Source organism: Marmota monax, unplaced genomic scaffold (genome assembly GCF_021218885.2).
Source record: "Marmota monax isolate L192 unplaced genomic scaffold, Marmota_monax_Labrador192_F-V1.1 WCK01_AAM20220418_F8-fsc00451, whole genome shotgun sequence".
Lineage (NCBI taxonomy): Eukaryota > Metazoa > Chordata > Mammalia > Rodentia > Sciuridae > Marmota > Marmota monax.
The window spans coordinates 246,101-270,370 of NW_026694711.1; the positions used below are offsets into that span (position 1 = coordinate 246,101).

Genomic DNA, 24,270 nt, shown 5'->3' on the forward strand with positions numbered 1-24,270 from the left:
AAAAGGTTGTGTATATATACACAGTGAATTATCATTCAACCGTAAAGAAGAACAGTTATATAATTTGCAAGAAAATGGATGGAACTGGGGATCATAATGTTGAGGAAAATAAGTCACACTCAGAAAAGTGTCATGTTTTCTCTCATATGTGGAAGCTAGAGAGAAATAGGAAAACAAAGGGGTGCCATGAAAGTAGAAGGGAGGCCAGCAGGGTAGAGAAAGATGATCAGGGGGAGCATGTGGGAAGTACTGGGGTATGAAATTGATCATATTATATTTTTTAAAGCTTCATTTTTAAAAAATGTTTTAGTTGAAGATGGACACAATACCTTTAATTTATTTATTTATATTTATGTGGTGCTGAAGATCAAACCCAGTGCCTCACATGTGCTGGTAAGTGCTCTTCCTTTGAGCTACAACCCCAGCCCCTCAAAGTATGCTTTTAGAGGGCGCCGGCCGGCGGTGCGGCGCAGCGCAGCGCTGCCAAGATGGCGGCCTCCGGTTTGTGGCGTGCGGCCTTGTGGCTGCTCTGCCTCTCTGATCTGCTACTGTTGCTGCTGCTTCCTCCTCCGGGATCCTGCGCTGCCGAGAGCCGGGCCGGTATGCCCGGCGATGCTGCTCCTCCTCCGCGGAAGAAGAAGGACATTCGAGATTACAACGATGCGGACATGGCGCGTCTTCTGGAGCAGTGGGAGATAAAGCCTTTTGAACTGCCAAAGTGAGAACATCATCTCATGAGAAATCCTGCTCTGGAAGTATGCAGATTCTGAGCTAGATGTGGAGGTGCTGCAGAGATGAGCAAAGAACCCATCAGGAACAGTAGATAACAAATATAACCACAATAAAGATGATGACATAGAAGAAGGAGATCTCCCAGAGCACAAGCGACCCTCAGCACCTGTCGACTTCTCACAGATAGACCCTGGCAAGCCAGAAAGTATATTAAAGATGACGAAAAAAGGGAAGACTCTGATAATGTTTGTCACTGTATCAGGGAGCCCCACTGAAAAGGAGACAGAGGAGATCACCAGCCTGTGGCAGGGCAGTCTGTTCAATGCCAACTACGATGTCCAGAGGTTCATCGTGGGATCAGACCGTGCTATCTTCATGCTTCGTGATGGGAGCTATGCCTGGGAGATCAAGGACTTTTTGGTCAGTCAAGACAGATGTGCTGATGTCACTGTGGAGGGACAGGTATACCCTGGCAAAGGAGGAGGAAGCAAAGAGAAAAATAAGACAAAACAAGAAAAGGGTAAAAAGAAAAAGGAAGGAGATCCCAAACCTCGGGCTTCCAAGGAAGGCAATCGAGCTGGAAACAAACGAGAAGACCTTTAATGGAGCACTTGCACTCCAAGGAGGAGCTGATAAAACACGGCGACCTTGCCATGTCATGGGCAGGACTGGGTGCAGGGAACTGCATATTGAATGACATCCTTATTTCTTCTAAAAAGGGTCTGCCACTTGATCAGTGTGTGGTCAGTATAAGAATTACTATTCTAAAAGTAGAGGGAACTGTGACCACGCACAGAGCAGGCCCAGCGGCCTGCTGAGGGGCAGAGCCGCCCCCCACCCCCCACGCCTGCCAGGTAGGGGAACTGTGACCATGGACAGAAAAGGCCCAGTGGCCCGCGGCGGGACAGAGCTTCCAATAACTCCTGCAAGGTAGGCGGGCCTGCGACCCACCGGCAGAAGAGGAGCAGCGACCTGCTGAGAGGCAGAGCCGCCCCCTCCCCCTGCACCGGCAAGGTAGAGGGAACTGTGACCACGCACAGAGCAGGCCCAGCGGCCTGCTGAGGGGCAGAGCCACCCCCCACCCCCCGCGCCTGCCAGGTGACCACCAACAGAAAAGGCCCAGTGGCCCGCGGTGGGACAGAGCTTCCAATCACTCCTGCAAGGTAGGCGGGCCTGCGACCCACCGGCAGAAGAGGAGCAGCGGCCTGCTGAGAGGCTGAGCCGCCCCCTCCCCCTGCGCCGGCAAAGTAGAGGGAACTGTGACCATGCACAGAGCAGGCCCAGCGGCCTGCTGAGGGGCAGAGCTGCCCCCCCACCCCCCGCGCCTGCCAGGTAGGTGGAAGGGTGACCACCGACAGAAAAGGCCCAGTGGCCCGCGGCGGGACAGAGCTTCCAATCACTCCTGCAAGGTAGGCGGGCCTGCGACCCACCGGCAGAAGAGGAGCAGCGGCCTGCTGAGAGGCAGAGCCGCCCCCTCCCCCTGCACCGGCAAGGTAGAGGGAACTGTGACCACACACAGAGCAGGCGCAGCGGCCTGCTGAGGGGCAGAGCCGCCCCCCACCCCCCGCGCCTCCCAGGTAGGTGGAACGCTGACCACCGACAGAAAAGGCCCAGTGGCTCGCGGCGGGACAGAGCTTCCAATCACTCCTGCAAGGTAGTCAGGCCTGCGACCCACCAGCAGAAGAGGAGCAGTGGCTTGCTGAGAGGCAGAGCCGCCCCCTCCCCCCTGCGCCTGCAAGGTAGACGGAACTGTGACCACCATCAGAACAGGCCAGACCTGCAACCGAGAGACAGAACAGGCCCAGTGGCCTGAGGAAGGGTAGATCCGCCCCCCGCCCCCGCGCCTGCAAGGTAGGCGGACCTGCGACCCACTGGCAGTACAGCCCCAGAGGCCTGCAGAGGGGCAGTGCCGCTGCCTGCGCCTGCAAAGTAGACAGAACTGTGACCAATGACAGAACAAGCCTAGCGGCCCGCAGAGGGACAGAGCCGCCGCCCGTGCCTGCGAGGGAGACTTTGCAACTATACAAGACCAATATAAATTTATAGGGGGAAAATTCAATAGCACAACAGTTTCACCAAGTAGAAAGGAACGCGAACAGTATGAAGAGACAAGGAAAGAAAGGACCACAAGCATTGCAGGTCAACTCAACGTTAGAAGAGGTAATAGCTGCAGCAGATGGAATGTCAGATAAAGAATTCAGGATATATATGCTTCAGATGATCTGGAGTCTCAAGGAAGACATCAGACAGCAAAATCAGACAATGAAAGATCACTTCAACAATGAATTACATAAACAAATCCAAGAAGCAAAAGATCAACTATACAGGGAAATAGAGGTTATAAAAAACAAACAAACAGAAATCCTAGAAATGCAGGAAGCAATAAGCCAACTTAAAAACTCAATTGAGAATACTACCAGCAGAGTAGAACACTTAGAAGACAGAACATCAGACAATGGAGATAAAGTATTTCAACTTGAAAAGAACATAGACAGCTCAGCAAGACTGTTAAGAAACCATGAGCAGAACATCCAAGAAATATGGGATAACATCAAGAGACCAAATTTAAGAGTCATTGGGATACAGGAAGGGACAGAGTTTCAAACCAAAGGAATGAGCAATCTATTCAATGAAATAATACGAGAAAACTTCCCAGACTTGAAGAATGAGACAGAACCCCAAATCCTAGAAGCCTACAGGACGCCGAATGTGCAAAATCATAAGAGACCCACACCTAGACACATTATAATGAAGATGCCCAACATACAGAATAAGGAGAGAATTTTAAAAGCTACAAGAGAAAGGAAGCAGATCACATTTAGGGGTAAGCCAATCAGGATAACAGCTGATCTTTCAACACAGACTCTGAAAGCTAGAAGATCCTGGAATAACATATTTCAAACACTGAAAGAAAATGGGTTCCAACCAAGAATTGTGTTTCCAGCAAAATTAAGCTTCAGGATGGAAGATGAAATTAAAACCTTCCACGATAAACAAAAGTTAAAAGAATTTGCAGCTAGAAAACCATCTCTTCAAAACATCCTTGGCAAAACATTACAGGAAGAGGAAATGGAAAATAACAATGAAAACCAACAGTGGGAGGTAGGACACTAAAGGGGGGAAAATAATCAAAGAGGAAAACAAACCATGTTTAGTAACATAAATAAACAAATATGGCTGGAAGAACAACCCATATCTCAATAATAACCCTAAATGTTAATGGCTTAAACTCACCAATCAAGAGACACAGGCTAGTAGAATGGATCACAAAACAAGACCCAACAATATGCTGCCTACAGGAGACGCATTTGATGGGAAAAGACATACATAGGCTGAAGGTGAAAGGTTGGGAAAAATCATATCACTCATATGGACTTCGGAAACAAGCAGGAGTATCCATACTCATATCAAATAAAATGGATTTCAAGCCCAAGTTAATCAAAAGGGATAAAGAGGGACACTACATACTGCTCAAGGGAACCATACACCAACAAGACATAACAATCATTAATATATATGCCCCAAACAATGGTGCAGCTATGTTCATCAAACAAACTCTTCTCAAGTTCAAGAGTCTAATAGACCACCATACAATAATCATGGGAGACTTCAACACACCTCTATCACCACTGGACAGATCTTCCAAACAAAAGTTGAATAAGGAAACTATAGAACTCAATAACACAATTAATAACCTAGACTTAATTGACATATATAGAATATACCACCCAACATCAAGCAGTTACACTTTTTTCTCAGCAGCACATGGATCCTTCTCAAAAATAGATCATATATTATGTCACAGGGAAACTCTTAGACAATATAAAGGAGTAGAGATAATACCATGCATCCTATCTGATCATAATGGAATGGAACTGAAAATCAACGATAAAAGAAGGAAGGGAAAAGAATACATCACTTGGAGAATGAACAATAGGTTACTGAATGATCAATGGGTTATAGAAGACATCAAGGAAGAAATGAAAAAATTCTTAGAGATTAATGAAAACACAGACACAACATATCGGAATCTATGGGACACATTGAAAGCAGTTCTAAGAGGAAAATTCATTGCTTGGAGTTCATTCCTTAAAAAAAGAAAAAACCAACAAATAAATGATCTCATACTTCATCTCAAAATCCTTGAAAAAGAAGAGCAAAACAACAGCAAAAGAAGTAGAAGGCAAGAAATAATTAAAATCAGAGCTGAAATTAATGAAATCGAAACAAAAGAAACAATTGAAAAAATTGACAAAACTAAAAGTTGGTTCTTTGAAAAAATAAACAAAATCGACAGACCCTTAGCCATGCTAGCGAAGAGAAGAAGAGAGAGAACTCAAATTACTAACATACGGGATGAAAGAGGCAATATCACAACAGACACTTCAGAAATACAGAAGATAATCAAAAATTATTTTGAATCCTTATACTCCAATAAATTAGAAGATAGTGAAGGCATAGATAAATTTCTTAAGTCATATGATCTGCCCAGATTGAGTCAGGAGGATATAGACAACCTAAACAGACCAATATCAATTGAGGAAATAGAAGAAACCATCAAAAGACTACCAACTAAGAAAAGCCCAGGACCGGATGGGTATACAGCAGAGTTTTACAAAACCTTTAAAGAGGAACTAATACCAATACTTTTCAAGCTACTTCGGGAAATAGAAAAAGAGGGAGAACTTCCAAATTCATTCTACAAGGCCAACATCACCCTGATACCTAAACCAGACAAAGACACTTCAAAGAAAGAAAACTACAGACCAATATCTCTAATGAACCTAGATGCAAAAATCCTCAATAAAATTCTGGCCACTCGGATACAAAAACTTATCAAAAAAATTGTGCACCATGATCAAGTAGGATTCATCCCTGGGGATGCAAGGCTGGTTCAATATACGGAAATCAATAAATGTTATTCACCACATCAATAGACTTAAAAATAAGAATCATATGATCATCTCGATAGATGCGGAAAAAGCATTCGACAAAGTACAGCATCCCTTTATGTTCAAAACTCTAGAAAAACTAGGGATAACAGGAACATACCTCAATATTGTAAAAGCAATCTATGCTAAGCCTCAGGCTAGCATCATTCTGAATGGAGAAAAATTGAAGGCATTCCCTCTAAAATCTGGAACAAGACAGGGATGCCCTCTCTCACCACTTCTGTTCAACATAGTTCTCGAAACACTGGCCAGAGCAATTAGACAGACGAAAGAAATTAAAGGCATCAAAATAGGAAAAGAAGAACTTAAATTATCACTATTTGCAGATGACATGATTCTATACCTAGCAGACCCAAAAGGGTCTACAAAGAAACTATTAGAGCTAATAAATGAATTCAGCAAAGTGGCAGGATATAAAATCAACACGCATAAATCAAAGGCATTCCTGTATATCAGCGACAAATCCTCTGAAGTGGAAATGAGGACAACCACTCCATTCACAATATCTTCAAAAAAAATAAAATACTTGGGAATCAACCTAACAAAAGAGGTGAAAGACTTATACAATGAAAACTACAGAACCCTAAAGAGAGAAATAGAAGAAGATCTTAGAAGATGGAAAAATATACCCTGTTCATGGATAGGCAGAACTAACATCATCAAAATGGCGATATTACCAAAAGTTCTCTATAGGTTTAATGCAATGCCAATCAAAATCCCAACGGCATTTCTTGTAGAAATAGAGAAAGCAATCATGAAATTCATATGGAAAAACAAAAGACCCAGAATAGCAAAAACAATGCTAAGCAGGAAGTGTGAATCAGGCGGTATAGCGATACCAGACTTCAAACTATACTACAGAGCAATAGTAACAAAAACAGCATGGTACTGGTACCAAAACAGGCGGGTGGACCAATGGTACAGAATAGAGGACACAGAAACCAATCCACAAAACTACAACTACCTTATATTTGATAAAGGGGCTAAAAGCATGCAATGGAGGAAGGATAGCATCTTCAACAAATGGTGCTGGGAAAACTGGAAATCCATATGCAACAAAATGAAACTGAATCCCTTTCTCTCGCCATGCACAAAAGTTAATTCAAAATGGATCAAGGAGCTTGATATCAAATCAGAGACACGCCGTCTGATAGAAGAAAAAGTTGGCTACGATCTACATACTGTGGGGTTGGGCTCCAAATTCCTCAATAGGACACCCATAGCACAAAAGTTAATAACTAGAATCAACAAATGGGACTTACTCAAACTAAAAAGTTTTTTCTCAGCAAAAGATACAATAAGAGAGGTAAATAGAGAGCCTACATCCTGGGAACAAATCTTTACTCCTCACACTTCAGATAGAGCCCTAATATCCAGAGTATACAAAGAACTCAAAAAATTAGACAATAAGAGAACAAACAACCCAATCAACAAATGGGCCAAGGACCTGAACAGACACTTCTCAGAGGAGGACATACAATCAATCAACAAGTACATGAAAAAATGCTCACCATCTCTAGCAGTCAGAGAAATGCAAATCAAAACCACCCTAAGATACCATCTCACTCCAGTTAGATTGGCAGCCATTATGAAGTCAAACAACAACAAGTGCTGGCGAGGATGTGGGGAAAAGGGTACACTTGTACATTGCTGGTGGGACTGCAAATTGGTGCAGCCAATTTGGAAAGCAGTATGGAGATTTCTTGGAAAGCTGGGAATGGAGCCACCATTTGACCCAGCTATTCCCCTTCTCGGTCTATTCCCTAAAGACCTAAAAAGAGCATGCTACAGGGACACTGCTACATCGATGTTCATAGCAGCACAATTCACAATAGCTAGACTGTGGAACCAACCTAGATGCCCTTCAATGGATGAATGGATAAAAAAAATGTGGCATTTATACACAATGGAGTATTACTCTGCATTAAAAAATGACAAAATCATAGAATTTACAGGGAAATGGATGGCATTAGAGCAGATTATGCTAAGTGAAGCTAGCCAATCCCTAAAAAACAGATGCCAAATGTCTTCTTTGATATAAGGAGAGTAACTAAGAACAGAGTAGGGACGAAGAGCATGAGAAGAAGATTAACATTAAACAGGGATGAGAGGTGGGAGGGAAAGGGAGAGAGAAGGGAAAATGCATGGAAATGGAAGGAGACCCTCAGAGTTATACAAAAGTACATACAAGAGGAAGTGAGGGGAAGGGGAAAAATAATATAAGGGGGACAAACGAATGTCAGTAGAGGGAGCAGAGAGAGAAGAGGGGAGGGGAGGGGAGGGGAGGGGGGATAGTAGAGGATAGGAAAGGCAGCAGAATACAACAGACACTAGTATGGCAATATGTAAATCAATGGATGTGTAACTGATGTGATTCTGCAATCTGTATATGGGGTAAAAATGGGAGCTCATAACCCACTTGAATCAAATTGTGAAATATGATATATCAAGAACTATGTAATGTTTTGAACAGCCAACAATAAAAAATTAAAAAAAAAAAGAATTACTATTCTAAAGGCTTCCAGTATAAGGACAAAGTTTTTCTAATGATTGTGGACACTGACAGATTTATGTTTACTGTAAAATCACTTTCTGTGGAAACTTGACCTTGTTGCTTTTTCCCACATAAAGCTGGGGCATCATTAACTCCAAAGGTGCCATACCCTTTCATAGCATCTGCTCTGATCCAGTGACTTGATGTGTCCATGCTTCTGATTTTCTATCAGCCAGAAAGATGGCAGGTTCAAATCAGACAAGTCATGAAAATACTTAGTTGAGTCAAACTGTTCATGCTGCAGTCATTATTTTCATTGCAGCAAAGGCAGAACGTGCTGTGGGAGCCAGATAGCCAGTTCTAGACATACAACTAGGAACCCAATCCACGCAGGAAATGCAGAGAACAGAAACAATGCCACTTGGAAATCGTAAGTAGTTATCTTTCTTTGACTGACTTGCTCTCAGCAGTTGAAAAGAACTCTTGCTATCTGTCAGTTTTTTTTTTTTTTTTTTTTTTGTGGTTGTAAAGTAAGGGGAATCTGTTCTGTTTTCTTAGTTACAGAAGAATGAGGCTGGTGTAGAGGGCTCGTGTTCTGCTGACAGTTATGTGTGTATGAGTTAGGACCAGCTGAGTCCTTTGCAGGGTGGGGCAGAAGACTTGACCTCATTGACAGTATTTCTAAACATTTTTCTTTGATAAAGTGCCTAAACTTGTGGTTGATGTGCTACTGTTCGTGTCTAGCTATTTTGCCATTCATATGTTGAAGCCTACTTGAAAGAAGAGTTAGAACATTTATATACAGATATCATTTTTAAGAACTAAAATTCTTTGGGGGGAAAAGCCTCAATTGTGATTTTAAGGAATTTAAACTAGCACATATACATCCTTAGAAATGTCACTGTTAAAGATTGGTACAAAGTGCAAAGTACATCTCTACCCTGCTGCCAGTAACTTGTCCCCATTGGAGCTACTGTTAATTTGTTTCCAAAAAGAAAAAGTATGTTTCCCCCCCAAAAAAAAAAAAAAAAAAAAAAAACAAAGTATGCTTTTATCTATGTGCAAATATGCTCCAAAGAAACCCACCAGTCTGTATAATCAATATGCACAAATAAAAAAGAATTGCATTTTAAAAATTAAGCTGCATTTGTCTTTTCTTTTTTATAGTGACAATATCTTTAGAATTTTTTAAGAGATATGCCATAGAAAAATAAAGTACTGTAAACTTTCAGATATAGTTTATAGGAATTAATGCTGATTTATCAATTAAGAATATTTATTTTTTCTTTTTATTAGTGCCTTATATTTATTCATAATTGTGGGGTTCATTTTGACATTCATATTTGCAGATAATATATTTGTTCTATTTCAATCCCCAGTGCCCCCCATTGCCTATCCTCCTCCCTGATCCCATTCTTGTACTTTGTCTTCCATTTATTTATTTATTTATTTAAAAATGTTATATATAAAACTGGAATGCATTGTATTATGTTAATACATGCACCTAGTAAAATTTATCCAATTATGTTCATCAGTTCTTTCCCTTTCTCTTTCTTCCTCTTTCCTGCTTCATCCCCACTTCTATTCTACTGCTTCTACTCTACTGTTTTCCCTTCTACTTCAATGAGATCCCTTTTTATTTCTCTTTTCTCTTAAGTATCCACATATGAGAGAAAACATTTGACCCATGAGTTTCTGAGTCTAGCTTATTTTACCTAGCATGATGAACATATATATAATATATATTACATATTATATACATATATAACATGTACGTAATATATACAGTACAATATATTATATATTATAAATATTATATCACAACTATGTATATTTTTGGTACTGGGGATTGAACCTAGGGGCTTAACCACTGAGTCACATCCCTAACCCTTTTTATAATTTTTAAAATTTTTGAGACACGGTCTTGCTAAATTGCTTAGGGCCTCACTAAGTTGCTGAGGATGGCTTTGAACTTGAAATATTCCTGTCTCAGCCTCCCAAGTTGCTTTGAACTTGAAATCCTCCTGTCTCAGCCTCCCAAGTTGCTGGGATTACAGGTGTGCACCACTGTGCCTGGCTTCACTTCTTAATGTATTTTGACAGTGTAATTTAAATTTTAGATTGATTTTATCAGCTAATTTGGATTATGTGCAGTAATGCAGTCTTGAGAGAAGTTTATTAATTGTAATGTGAGCTGGAGGAAAAATGATTTTTAAAAACTATAATTCTAAGAATCAGATCTAGACAAGGATGAGATATGAAAACAGCAGCAGCTCACCTACTACAGAGGAGCAAGCAAGTATTTCTAGTTTCTTTTCCAACTATTAGTATCAGGTTACATAAGTCAACACATTTCATTAAAGGCTAAGTCTCAGCTATTAACTCTACTTGGAATAGGTTTCTTTAATGCATCTTCACAGCAAAACAAAAGGTGTTCCCCCTAAGCTGATGCCACCTAAAATAGATGATGGCTACTGTTTTTACAACTTAAGTATTGAATGAATTGCCTTTATAGAAATCATTGACTTAAGGGTATTTTTAAATGATTAACAAATATAACCTGTAAAAATCTTAAAAATTTATTGCTTAAATTCCATTTCTCTTCAAGTATTGGTCTATATTAGATGAAAATGCACTTTAAATAAAATCTTTATTTCTAGACACTTATTGTTCCTCTAGAATAGTTGTTTTCAAACTTATTAAAATATCAGATATCTTTTTGGTATAATTTATGTTTCAACAATTTTTGAAACAGATTTAATAGACCCAAATTTATTATATTTTATATAGATTTTAATAAGTTAAAAGTACTTGAATTTACATTTAGCAATTTCAGTATTTTAATTTATTTACGATATACTTAGGTGTTTTAGCTGTAGCATATACATTTATAAACATTTTTCCCACTTATATTTACTTAATTTTTTTTAACTTTTTTTCTATTACCCATCAAAATTGAGACATTAAACAATCTTAGTCAATATATTCAGTTGCTTCTTTGTCAGAGGTAAAGCCCTAAAAGTTGCTGTGCTTGTGACATAGAAAGCAATGGACATTGCACCTTAAAAATCTAAGAGAGATAAATATAATCTTGATTGGCTGGCAATATAGGCAAAATGTATAAAGGTTCTTAAGACATTTCTATTTTACCGTACCAACAATTTAAGTTGATCCATTTGTCAAAGATCTATGTATGCTAAAATTTCAATCATAAGACAAAACAATCTGGTAATGTATATTTTCCAGGTTTTTAAACAGACAATTAAATCAAAATTGTATTTATGAGAAACAGAAATGTTGAGGTCACCTGGTTATATGGATAAACTTTAAGATTTGTATTTGCAAGTCTTATATAAGCCTTGAATAAGCCTTGAATCAAAATTTTATATAGCAGTAACTTGGTTTAAAAACCCTATTTATCTTCTTTTTCTTTAGTCTCAAATAGTCTGAGAGTTAATTCTTTTGAAGTCTGCTTTGCAGCTAGGACTAGCTAAAATAATAATCCTCCCAGTAACCTTGAAAATGGTTATCTTAATAAAGGTGGCAGAAAAGACCAGATAGGCAAAGTGCCAAAAGCCTCCAATCAAATAAAACAAACTAAAAATATATTAAGTGTGCAGAACCAAAAAGTGAATTCACCAAAAAGCAAACAAACAACAACAACAACACAACAACCATGAGTTCAAAAAGGCAAAAGTTAAGTAGCCACAGGTACCCTAGTCAAGTTATTTTTAGGAATTTTAGGGTCAGTTTATCTTGGTGAATTTAAATTAAACTCTGCCAAATTTTGTTTTCAGGATTCATTTTTTTAGAGGCTTTTCTGATCAACTGGAGTAAGAGTTGATGATTAGGAAATATTGTGGGTAATTAAAATGTGCTATTTATGGTAATTCTTTCCCAGAATGTCACTAATGGGCCAAATATTTCCTTTTACATTTCTCAGACAGCCCTGAACACCAAGGGGTATAGGGTAGTTAAAGTGCAGGGTTGAGGGTGACCTCTCCCCTACATGCATCTTCTAGATTAGCTGTTAGAGTTCCTTCCAACCCAGGAATGAAATATGTTGTTGAAATGGAATCCTATGAAGTCATTGCACATCATCGTAGGTCAGTTGTTTTGACACTTCCATCAAGATCCTACTTACCTAGGGTCACCCTGTATGGGCCAGAGGTAGCATTTGCCTCTTATCTTTAGAGTCTAAGTATTTTCATGTAAACAAAATCCTTATAGGACTGTTGCTGTTAGCTGTCAAATTAATGTAACCTCTTTTAAGTGAATAAGCATGGTTATAGAGCAAAAGAACACATAAAGCAGTTACATTAAATCAGAATGCACTTTCAGTTACATAGACTATGGTGTACAACAATAATAAAATCACCTTTTTCTAAGTCAACCACATTTTTTTCTAGATGGCTCCAACATAGAATTAGCTATTTTCACTCTCATGAAAATCACAATAGAGTTCTCCAAACATTCTGGGTTTTCCTATGCACCTTATATTCCTTCCTTGCAAATTGTCACCAAAGTCATAAACAACAATCCAATTTTTCCTGTCACTCAAGTGACCAAGGCCTCAAAATTGGTTCAGGATAACCCCAAAATCTTTCAGAAGAGCTCCAAATGACAATAAAGGAAGGGCAAAGTCCAACATGTACTGTCAGGGACAACTTACCAGGGCAAAAAAAATTATGTTTTTGTGTCCCCAAAAGGCAATAAGGGCAGATGATGTTGGCTGGAAAGGGAAACAAAGGAGGGTCCTAAAACAAAACTAGCTTTTCAGCTGTAGAGATGGTGGCCTTTTATCTGTTCCCTTTGTTCAGGGCCAAGGAGCCATAGGTATGCCCCCCCCACCCCAGTATTGGAGTCAAATGATGCCACCAGGGGGAACTCATCCCTTCTTGGTAAACAATTTCATTACCAACCTCCACCCCAGAATCTTAATTTTAAACGTGCCCCTGTTCCACCAAGTGGGTATACAGTGGTGAATAAGACAAAAATTCCTTACTCACATGAAGGTTACTTTCTAATAGTAAGAGACTTACTTATAAGAATCCAGTAAAGGGCTAGGGTTGTGGCTCCGTGTAGAGCACTTGCCTCACATGTGTGAGGACCTGGGTTCGATCCTCAACACCACATAAATAAATAAATAAAAATAAAGATACTGTGTCCATCTACAACTAAAAAATAAAATAAAATAAATAATCCAGTAAAGCCATACAAATAAATAAATAAAAATAAAGATACTGTGTCCATCTACATCTAAAAAATAAAATAAAATAAATAATCCAGTAAAGCCATACATGGTCAAAGTAAATTTGCTAATGGCAAATGTTATAATGAAAATAAAATAGAAACAAATGGGATAGGGACTAGAGTGTGTATGGGGTGAGGATTCTTTTGATTTTGTGCTTAGGGAAGCATATTAGCCATCTTTGGGCTGGTTCATGGAACAATGAGAAGGAACCAACCGTGTGACAATCTGGGGAAGAACATTCCAGACAGAGAATCAAGGAAGTACAAAGGCCCTGAAGTGAAGGCAAACTTAGACTGTTGGTGGAGTAGGTTGAAGTTCAATGTGACTGCTGCCTACAGAGCAAACAAGTCTTGGTGAATTGCAAAGAGGACTTTAAAGCATTGAGGGCATTGAAATGTATTACACCTATCAGTTTGCTCTGTGGAATCTTGAGACTGATAGGTCTTGTAGTGCTTCAAGTAAGAAATAGTTGAAGGGGCTGTGGTGTAGCTCAGTGGTATGAGGTACTGGGTTTGGTTCTCAGAACCACATAAAAATAAATAAACAAAGGTATTGTGCATATCTACAACTAAAAACATTTTTTAAAAAGAAATAATTTTGGCTGGTTCATGGAACAGTGAAAAGGAACCAGCCACATGATAATCTTGAACTCAGATAGTAGAAGAGAGACAGAGAAGTGGATACATTCAGAAACTATTTTTGAGGTAGAGTTGATTGAATTTCCTGATGGAATGAATGTTAAGGGTGAGGGAAAGAGAAGAGCCAAAGATGATTTTTAAATTTTTGTCATGTGACAGAGTAGACAGTGTTGCTATTTACTGAGATGAGGGAGAAGGTGCAGTTTGGAAGTCAAATCAAGAGTTCAGTGTTGGGCATTTTGAATTTGAGATGCTCATTAGACATCCAAGTGGACTCACTGCAGTAGCATGACTGGAGATTAAGATTTGGGTGTCCTTACCATAGAGATGATTTTTGAAAAGGTGGGACTGCGTGAAATCACCTAAGGAAAGGGCAAACCTGGAGAATAAAAAAAGTTTTGAGACCCAATATTTAGAGATCTGTTAGAGTAGAAGCACTTGCTGGTATTTGATGAGTATATTCAGTGGGAAAGGTGAAATGACGGTTGATGATAGATAGGTCTATGATAACTAGCAGCTGAATTTTAACCTATGATTTTATTTCTTAATAGCTTTTAATAAGCCTGTGAAGTGTGCATGTTTGGGGGATGGAGGAAATGCCAGGAGGTACAAACTAGTTTGATGCAAGTGAAATTCAGTGTGTGGCTGCAGAACTTACTGCCCTGGTTTTCATCTGCTTTGAACTTTCAGCTGCATCTTAAGTGGCTGTAATTGAAAGCAACTTATTTGGAGCAGTTGCCTGCTTTTCATTAAGAACTCTGCTAGTCTCTGGAATAAAGTTATACATATGGACCCTGGTTGCTTGTTGGGATAAGGGTTCCAAAGGGTCTAAATCCTGAACTTCACAGAGGAAATTGTGAATTGAACACTAGGAATGGCTTCCTCAACCACAAATACACTTTTAAAAAATTTCTTTTTCTTTTTCTTTTCTCTTTGGTAGAAATGTTCCTTCTATAGGAAATATTCTCATAGTAGAATCAAACTTATAAAAAATTTTATATTAAATATTTTATATTATATATAAAAAATAGTCTAATCCCTCATCACCTCCCATTGGGCTCCAAACAGGCTTGCAAATAAATCCTCTGTATTATAATGTGAAAGATCCTTAGGTGTATAAGATATCCTAATATTTTCAATGGCATTGTACTTTTAAAAATTTACATATGTATTTAAACTAGCTTATAGAAGGAAAGCACTTTTCATGAAAACACAGTGCATATTCTTGTTAGAGGTAAAATAAGACAGGGAAATTATTTTTACTAATAAACCAGTAATTTATTTTGCCTCTTTCTCCATTTTATGAATATATTAAGTGTAGGAAAGTATTGCATATATTTTGGCATTGGAGTTGGGAAGTGGAGCTTATGTGCCAGTGCTGTGATTTGAATGTGTTCCCCAAAAGTTCATGAGTTGTAAACTTAATCGCAAAGTTCATATATTAATGATATCAGAGATGGTTCCTTTGGGAAATCATGAGGATTTTTTAATGAGTTACTTTGTCCCACAATTTTGTTAGAATGCCAGAAAATGGACTAAGACAGCCAGCAAATATGATAGCCTACTCACTAACAGTGCTTTTAAGCTAGCCCCCATTTTTCCCTTTAAGAAATACAGTAATGAGCTGATTAACATTTTGCACCCTTTAAATTCATTCTAGAAGTTGTTGCTATAGAAGAGCAGTCAGTAAATATTTTCTGTAAATGGCCAGTAAAAATTTAGTCTTTTGTGGCTGTATGGTCTCCATCACAACAACTCAACACTTGGATTATAAAGTGTAGAGAGTTATTATAGACAAATTGGAATGGCTCTGTTCTAATAAAACTTTATTTTTGAAACAGGTCCAGGGTTGGATTTGGCCATGGGCTGTAGTTTGCCTACCTCTGCTATAGAAGATTATTTTAGCTGGAAAGTCTGGGGCTAGACTTATTCCCAGTTCAGATACTTTAAAACAATTTTACATATCAAACCAAATGATAAGTGAGGATATTCTCTACATTTGATGATCACTAGTAATCCTACAGCTGTATCTAAAGATTATTGTTTAATATTTCTTTATAATATGTTCTACTCAGTAGGATTCGAGGCTGCCAAGACATCACCAACAGGTTATTAGAACCAAATAGATCATACCATCACTACCCTTACCAATCTAGTGGGAGACAATGTAGGAGTAGTTACAATAGCAGACTTTGAAGCCAGATAAATATTAATTCTTATTTTGAATATTAATTCTTATTCCTTTACTGATATACTGTCTACTAAACTTTTGTTTCTATAAAATGAGTTACTTCATGTAAAATTTGGTACTTAGTAAGTACTCCATAGGCATTTGCTATTCTGTCAATTTCAGTTGTTGCAGTATTTTAAAAACAGATTATCAATAGAAAAGTTTTTTTAGACAGTTCCATTTTTTATTATCTAGTGTTTGAACTCTCAAACAAATTACCTTGTATGGTACTTGTCTGAAATGAGTGTCTTTTAGCTAGGCTACAGTAACAAACTCTTCCCATACAGAGCAAGGCAAACAGATCAGGACATTGAGATTAGTCGAATGTTGTTGTACATGAGTCAGATCAATCAATCTTATTCAGCATGTTTTACTGATAAACAACCCTTCAATTTCCAGGCCCCATGGACAGTGGTTACAAATTCAGACTTCTCTAAGACATTACTATTTTTGACCTTGATAAATATATGTGTTTTACCTCAAGTTGGTGAGTAGTTTCCAAATGGGATATGTGTGTGTGTGTGTGTGTGTGTGTTTTAGAGTGAGAGAGAGAGAGAGAGAGAGAGAGGGAGAGAGAGAAAGAGAGACTTTAAAAAGATTAGATATCTTATTTAACTTGAGTAGAGAATGTTCTGTTAATAATAATTGGAAGAGGTAGGTTTCTGGAATATTCATTTGGTTTGGACCACAGACAAACAAGATGTTTTAGATTTTGATGCCTGGAGGACTTTCCTGACACTGTATATTTTCCATAAATCTGTATGTTTAAAGTAGCTATGGTGAAAATTATCTTTGCTACCAGGAAGCAAGAAATTAATGTTTGTAAACTGCTTTAAAGTTTTAGTGGTATAATAATATTCCAAATATTCTTATAAAATGTTGACTATCTTTGAATCCTGAAACATTATAGCATGGTTTAAAATGATCAGTTTCTTTCCTCAACTAACATTATGTACATACCTATACTAATAATAGAAATGGCCCATTTTTGCTCTCCAGTCACTGTCCCCTTCTTCAGTGTCCTAGAGCAATTCTGCCTGCCAAAGTCTGGTTACCTGCATGAGGATCTCCTTAGCAGAAAGTAGCTAGATGAACATGTGGCATATCTGCTGGAAAGGTCTATATTTTTACCAAGAAAAGCTGTCTTGAGTTAGTACTGCAGGGAGTATATTTCAAAGTGGCCAATAGTAGTATGTAGAGTTAGATGATCAGTTAGAGTTTCAGAAAAAGCATAATTATGTACATGTAAGAGCAAAGGCACTAGAGGAAGATAGACCTGTGTTCAAGTTTTACTTCTGCCATTTACTTTCTGTAAATGACCTTAAGAAATTTGCTTAACACTTTAGATCCATATCTTCATTTCTAAAGGAAGAGTGATAATAATATATCTAACTCAGTTAGCCAATGCATGAAAGGGCTTAGCACTGTGACACTAAATAGTAGTTACTATTAATACTCTACCAGCATTCTCCCTTTCAGGTAGTTAAATACTACTAATTCTGTAAGGAACATCTCCAAGTCCTTTCTGATCCCCTGGTGGTACTTAATACCTTTCTTATGATGTTCATCCTATTTTTCTTTATCTTGTAATCACAAATATGCTTTTCTCATACCTCCATATTAGACAGAAAGTATCTTGAGAGTAGGGATGGTTTTTATGTATCTTTCACAATAACTAGCAGTACCTTGCATATAGTATAACTTAATACTTGTTGAACTGAATTAGACTAAAATGGTTTATATTTGCAATATACTTACAAATAAATACCAGAAGTTGGTGTCATCTTGTGACTTCACCATTAGTCTTTCCCCCTCTTCTTTCCAAGGTCCAGTATATATCCTGCATTGATAATTCAAGATTTCATGCAATAGAAGTGAATTGGGAGTTTACAGGGTTTCCAGGAAGACATTTTCTGTAATACTCACAGCAAGTCATAGAGACCCAAATGGAAATAGACTCTGCTAGCAAATGGAAATACACACTGCTGGATCAATTAAAAAAGTATTTATTGAGGTTATATTATATGTAAGAATTTGAGCTATGTGTATGGGGAAAGAAGTTCTAGGGGAAAAAAGAAAGTCTGAGGGGAGAGAGATGAACTATGACTGGGAGAATACTTGTTTATTTCTTGTCTAGTGAAGTTCTAGGTCTTGGTGGCTAATATATGGCGTGTATGGTATGACTATGGAGGAGCAAAGGCTGCTTAAGCATATAAGATGTTTGATAAAAAAAGGGGGGTTGGGATTGTAGCTCAGTGGTAGAGCATTTGCCTAGTATGTGTGAGGCACTGGGTTTGATCCTCAGCACCACTTAAAAAAGTAAATAAATAAAAAAAAAGATACTGTGTCCATCTACAACTAAAAAAATTTAAATAAATAAATAAAGTAAGTCTTGGGACAGTGGCTCTCAATTTGTCTGCTCTTTGGAAACACCTTGGGGAGTGTTTTAAAAATAGTGATGACTGGGTTCCATCCCTGGGACATTCTGATGTAATTGGTCTGGGGTATAGTTTGGGAACTGGAATTGTTTTTAATCACCAGGGGTGATTAAGATGTGCAGCTGAGTTTGAAATCATGGCTTCAGAATCCTGTTTCTGTAGAAAACCCAAGTGGTTATTTGGTTCTAGTCAGTACTTCTGGCTTAGTATGTTCATTTAAATCAAGGACATTCCTTGATATTATTTAGTAATCCATTTATTAGAAAAATTGTTCTTTAATAACAAAATTATTATCATGATTCCAATAGGTCCATTCATGAAGGAAACATTGGAAAATACTATATTAATTTCTTATGGTTTCTATAAAAATTACCACAAATTTAGTGACTTTAAATAATTAAAATTTATTATTTTATAATTCTGAAAGTCCAAAAACCTAAAATCAAATTGTCAACAGGATTCTGTTCCTTCTGCAGGTTCTAGGGAAAAACCTGTTCCCTTGCTGCATCCAGGTTCTAGAGGCTACTCCTGTTCCTTTGAATCAAAGATTGCATCAGTCTGACTTCTCCTGTTGTTACATCTCCTTTTCTGGTTCCTGCTTTCCTCTTATAAGTGTTCTTTGATTACATTGGACCCACTTGGGTAGTCTAGGATGCTCTCCTAGTCTTGGTTTGCTTCATCACATCTGCAAAGTTCCTTTGTCTATGTAAGGTAATATATTCAAATGTTTCAGGGTTTAGGATGTTAACTTATTTGAGAGGCCCTCATTCAGCCTACCATAGGGACTAATGGTGACAATGATACTAGTACTGATAATATTTTAAAAAAAGATCATGAGCAAGGCCCTGTGCTAGATACATTAATGTCATATCTTGGTTAAAACTATGAGTTGTATATAATTTTTATCCCCCAATTTTAGATGATGAAATTGAGGCTCATGGAGCTTGTGACTTGCTTAAGTTCACATAACTAATTGGTGAAGCTGGATTTCAAACCCAGGGAGATCTAAGTTCAGTGCCCTAACTACTAGTCAAGACTACTTTCCCTAGTGCTACTACTCCTGACTTCAAGGGTTTAGTCATTTATTGAGTAGATATGATAGTTTTGAATGCATACAAAGTATTAGACATTTTGGTGCAGTAGTAAATGAGAAAGTTCCCACTTGACATTATGGAGCTCATATTCTTGACAAGGGTATAGTAACTATAGAAACAAATAAAGTTAAGTAGTAGTGGTAAGTGCTGAGAGGAAAATTAAAGTAGGGCAAGGGGACACAGAGTGACAGGAGGTGAGGGTACCACTGAGTTATTGTAACTAGCTAGAGTGGTTAGAAGATGGTTCCAACCAAATTCCTGAAAGACACAATTGTAAATGTCATAACCTTGAATGATGATATCCTGAAAGTATCCATAATCCAAAATCCCCCAAATCACCTTTTAATCAAATTTAATCTGAGAGATTAAAATCCTGAAATATCGAAATGCTGAAAGCTGAAATTCCCCAAACTGCAGTGCCCATGGAAAACAATTAAAAGGCAACATGAAACTGGGCATGGTGGCGCATGCCTGTAATCCCAGTGGCTCAGGATGCAGGAGGATTGTGAATTCAAAGCAAAAGCAAGGTTCTAAGCTGCTCAGTGATACCCTGTCTCTAAATAAAGTACAGAATAGGGCTGGGGATGTGGCTCGGTGTTCCAGTATCCCTGATTTCAATTCTCGGTACAAAAAAAAAAAAAAAAAAAAAAGCCATATAAGAGGAGTAGAAAGCTGAATTCTGGGGGATGGGCCATGTGATAATGTGATATAGCAATAAGGAAAGCTTTAGTCTAAGACTATGTCACTTGTATTAATTGGCATTCTACCTGGCTGATAGAATTCCAAGAGCTTTTAATGAATTAAATCTCCATTTTCCTGAAGAAGCAAGAGAAGTTACTAATTGGTTTGATGATAATTATATACATGGTAGGATACCCACTTGGATTAATATAATAAAAACTGAAATATAAGTTTTTTATGAAAATGGAGAAATCAGTACCTTCAAATACTGTTGGTGTTAATGAAATATAGTCTAGTTACTTTGAAAAGGAGTTTGGCAATTCTTCAAAAATATAAGAGTTACCATGTGCCCCAGCAATTTCACACACAAAGGGAAATGATAACATATGTCCATACAAAGATTTGCATATGAATATTCATAGCAGGAGTAATCATAATAGTCAAGAAGCAAAAAGAATCCCAATGCTAATCAACTAGTGGATATACAAGCAAAATGTGATATATCCGTATAATGGAATAATGTTCAGTATTAAACAGGATGAACCTCAAACCGTTATGTTAAGTGAGAAAGCTATGTGTGAAAGACCACATATTGTATAATTCTATGTATACAAAATGTCCAGAAAAGTTAAAATGTATAGAGACAGAAAATAGATTAGTGTTTAATTAGGCCCTTTGGTAAGAATGAGGAGTGACTACAAATCCAACCAATTGGAGACTTAAATACAAGAGTGAATAAGAGAAAACTCCTCTTGCCTGACTGTGTTTAACTAGGGAATTATACTTTTCTGGCCTTCAGAATTGTACTGGAACATTGGCCCTTCTTGGATCTTGAGTCTTCCAGCTTTCAGACTGGCACTTCTACCAATACCTCTCCTAGTTCTCAGGACTGTGGACTTGGGTTGAAACTATAATTTACCTGGGTATTTACCTTGCTAACTGCAGATTTTGGGACATCTCAGCCTTCATAATTGCCCCAGCCAAATTCTGTCTATCTTTTATCTACATATGTTGTTTTTGTGGAAAACCTTGAATAATACATATTTTGTTTATCCCTTTATTCATTGACAGACATTTGAGTTGCTTCTACTTCTTGGCTATTGTGAATAATGCTGCTATGAACATGGGTAGATAGATGTCTTGTTGAGACTCTGCTTTACATTATTTTGGATATATACCCAGAAGTGAGATTGCTGTATCATAGGGCTTGTGCCATTTTACAATTCCACTGATAATGCATAAAGGTTCCAATAGCTCTACATACTGACCTACACTTTTTATTTATTTATTTATTTTTAAATAGTAGCCATCCTAATAAGTGAGATGCTCTCATCAGGGTTTTATAATTTATTGTTAATTGACAGATAATAATTATATATATTTATGTGTTACAATGTGATGTTTTGATTTATGTATATATTGTAGAAAGATTCAATCTAGCTTATTATTATAATCATCACCATCCCAATTTATTGTTTGTGATGATAATGTAAAAATCTATTTTAGCAATTTTGAAATATACAATAAGTTATTTTTAAATTACAGGATCATGTGGTGCAAAGATCAATAAAATATTTCTATTAACTGAAACTTTGTACACTTTGATCAATATCTTCCATTTTCCCCATACCTCCCCTATCACTTAGCTTCTATGAACCACTTTCTACTATCCTTTTTTATTATATATACATTTTTAGATTTTGTATATAAGTGAGATCATTCAATATTTTTCTTTTTGTACCTGATTTATTTCATTTATAATAATTTCCCCTGGTTCCATCCATGTTGTTGCAAATAAAAGAATATTCTTATATTTCTGTATATTTACAACATTTTCTTTATCCATTTGTCCATTGCTAGAATCTTAGGTTTATTAGATATCTTGGCTATTGTGAATAATGCTGAAATGATCATGAGAAGCAATAATTTCTTTGACATGCCAATTTCAATTCTCTTGGTTATATACCTAGAAGTTGGAATGCTGAACTATGTTGAATTTGTATTCTTAGTTTTTTTTAGGGAATTGGCTAGTATTTTCAAAAATGGTGTATTAATTAACATGTTCATGAATAGTATACAAAAGTTCTGTTTTATCTACAATCTCACCTACACTTATCATTTATCTTTTTTTAAAGAAATAAGTAGCATTTAATTATTTATTTTTTATATATTTTTAAAATTGTTAATGGACCTTTATTTTACTTATTTATATGTGGTGCTGAGGATTGAACCTAGTGCCTCACACATGCTAGACAAGTGCTTTACCACTGAGCTACAACCCTGGCCTGACTTATCATTTATCTTTTAGATACAATTGTTGTGAGGTGATCACTTATGTGGTTTTAATTTGCATTCCCCTAATACTTAGAGATGTTGAAGTTTTTTGGTATATATGGTGGCCATTGGTATCTCTTCTTTTGAGAAATGTCTGTTCATATTATTTATTTGTTCTTAAAATTGTTATTTGATTTCTTGCTATTGAGTTGCTTGAGTTTCTTATATATTTTCTATATTAGCCCCTTATCAGATGAATGGTTTACAAATATTTTCTACCCATGGGCTTCATCTTTACTCAGTTAATTTTTTCTTTTGCTGTGTAAAAGATTTTTAGTTTGTTTTAATCCCATTTTTCTTTGTTTTAGTTTCTGGTGCTTTTGGAATGTTATCCAAGAAATCATTGCTCATAACAATATTGTAGAATATTTCCCCTAAGTTTTCTTTTAATAGTTTTACTATTTCAGGTCTTGCATATATTTATTTATTCAGTTAGCAGTATAATTTTCACTATTTTAACCACTAAAGCAAAATAATGACACATCTGATTAAAACAACATTGAAGAAAAATTAATTAAAAGCAAATGTCAGGGCTGGGGATATGGCTCAGTGGTAGAGTACTTGCCTGGCATGTGGGAGGCACTGGGTTCGATTCTCAGCATTGAATATGAATAAATAAAATAAAAGCCCATTGACAACTAAAAAATATACTTTTTAAAAGCAAATGCCAATTTTTATACCCATTACCTTCCTCATCCCCTTTTTTATTCTTCTCCTGAGAGGTAAAAAATATTGACAAGTAGGTATGTATTTTTCTATACCTATTTACATACAGGTATATACATATTTGTTTATATGTAGAAATATGTCATTTCAGTTTTTAAGGAAAAAATAGGCTTGTACTATAAATATTATCCTGCAACTTCTTTTTACTAATTTTAACAATTTTCCTTTGGGATTCTTCAATATCAATAAATAGGCTTTGCTCTATTCTTTTTAAAGCTACATGATTATATTTCATGATATGGATGTATTATAGTTTATTTAATTGGGTCTTACATTTATATCATTTATCAATTTTGAGTAAATTTTTTCATTTGGTGTGATAAAGGCTTAGTTGTATTCTTTTTCATGAGGCTATCTGATTTTCCCAGCACCATTTATTAAATAGATTGTGTTTTCTTCATGCTGTGTTCTAGGTGCCTTTGTTGAAAGCAATTGGTCATACATTTTTTAGTTTATTTCTGAGTTTTCTGATTTTTTTTCCATTGGTTGATATATTGACATTTATGCCAGTACCAAGCTTTTAACATTTATTTTTAACTGACACAACATTTATACGTATTTATGAGGTACAACATGATGTTTTGATTCATGTATGCATTAGGTAATGATAAATATAAATTCAGGATAATCAACATATCCATCACATTAAATTTTTATAATTTCTTTATGGTGAGTACATTCAAAATTCTCTCTTCTA

The 24,270-nt window shown here is 36.9% G+C and overlaps 2 protein-coding genes across 6 annotated transcripts in view; both read left to right on the forward strand.

Moving 5' to 3' along the window:
- Positions 1–24,270, forward strand: part of Klf8 (KLF transcription factor 8) — a 275,905-nt gene that overhangs the window by 29,869 nt on the left and 221,766 nt on the right. For 3 of the 5 annotated variants that reach the window (XM_058572502.1, XM_058572503.1, XM_058572504.1), the window contains exon 1: positions 8,386–8,608. The exons of the other annotated variants lie outside the window; for them this stretch is intronic. The gene's annotated coding sequence lies outside the window, so the exon portion shown is untranslated. Of the gene's footprint in view, positions 1–8,385; positions 8,609–24,270 lie in introns of those variants that run through there. 5 annotated transcript variants of the gene reach the window in all.
- On the forward strand, positions 460–1,383 carry LOC124078866 (LRP chaperone MESD-like). Its single transcript, XM_046423949.2, has 2 exons — positions 460–695; positions 844–1,383. The coding sequence occupies exons 1-2, from the start codon at positions 489–491 to the stop codon at positions 1,333–1,335; spliced, it is 699 nt and encodes a 232-aa protein (XP_046279905.1). The 5' UTR covers positions 460–488; the 3' UTR covers positions 1,336–1,383.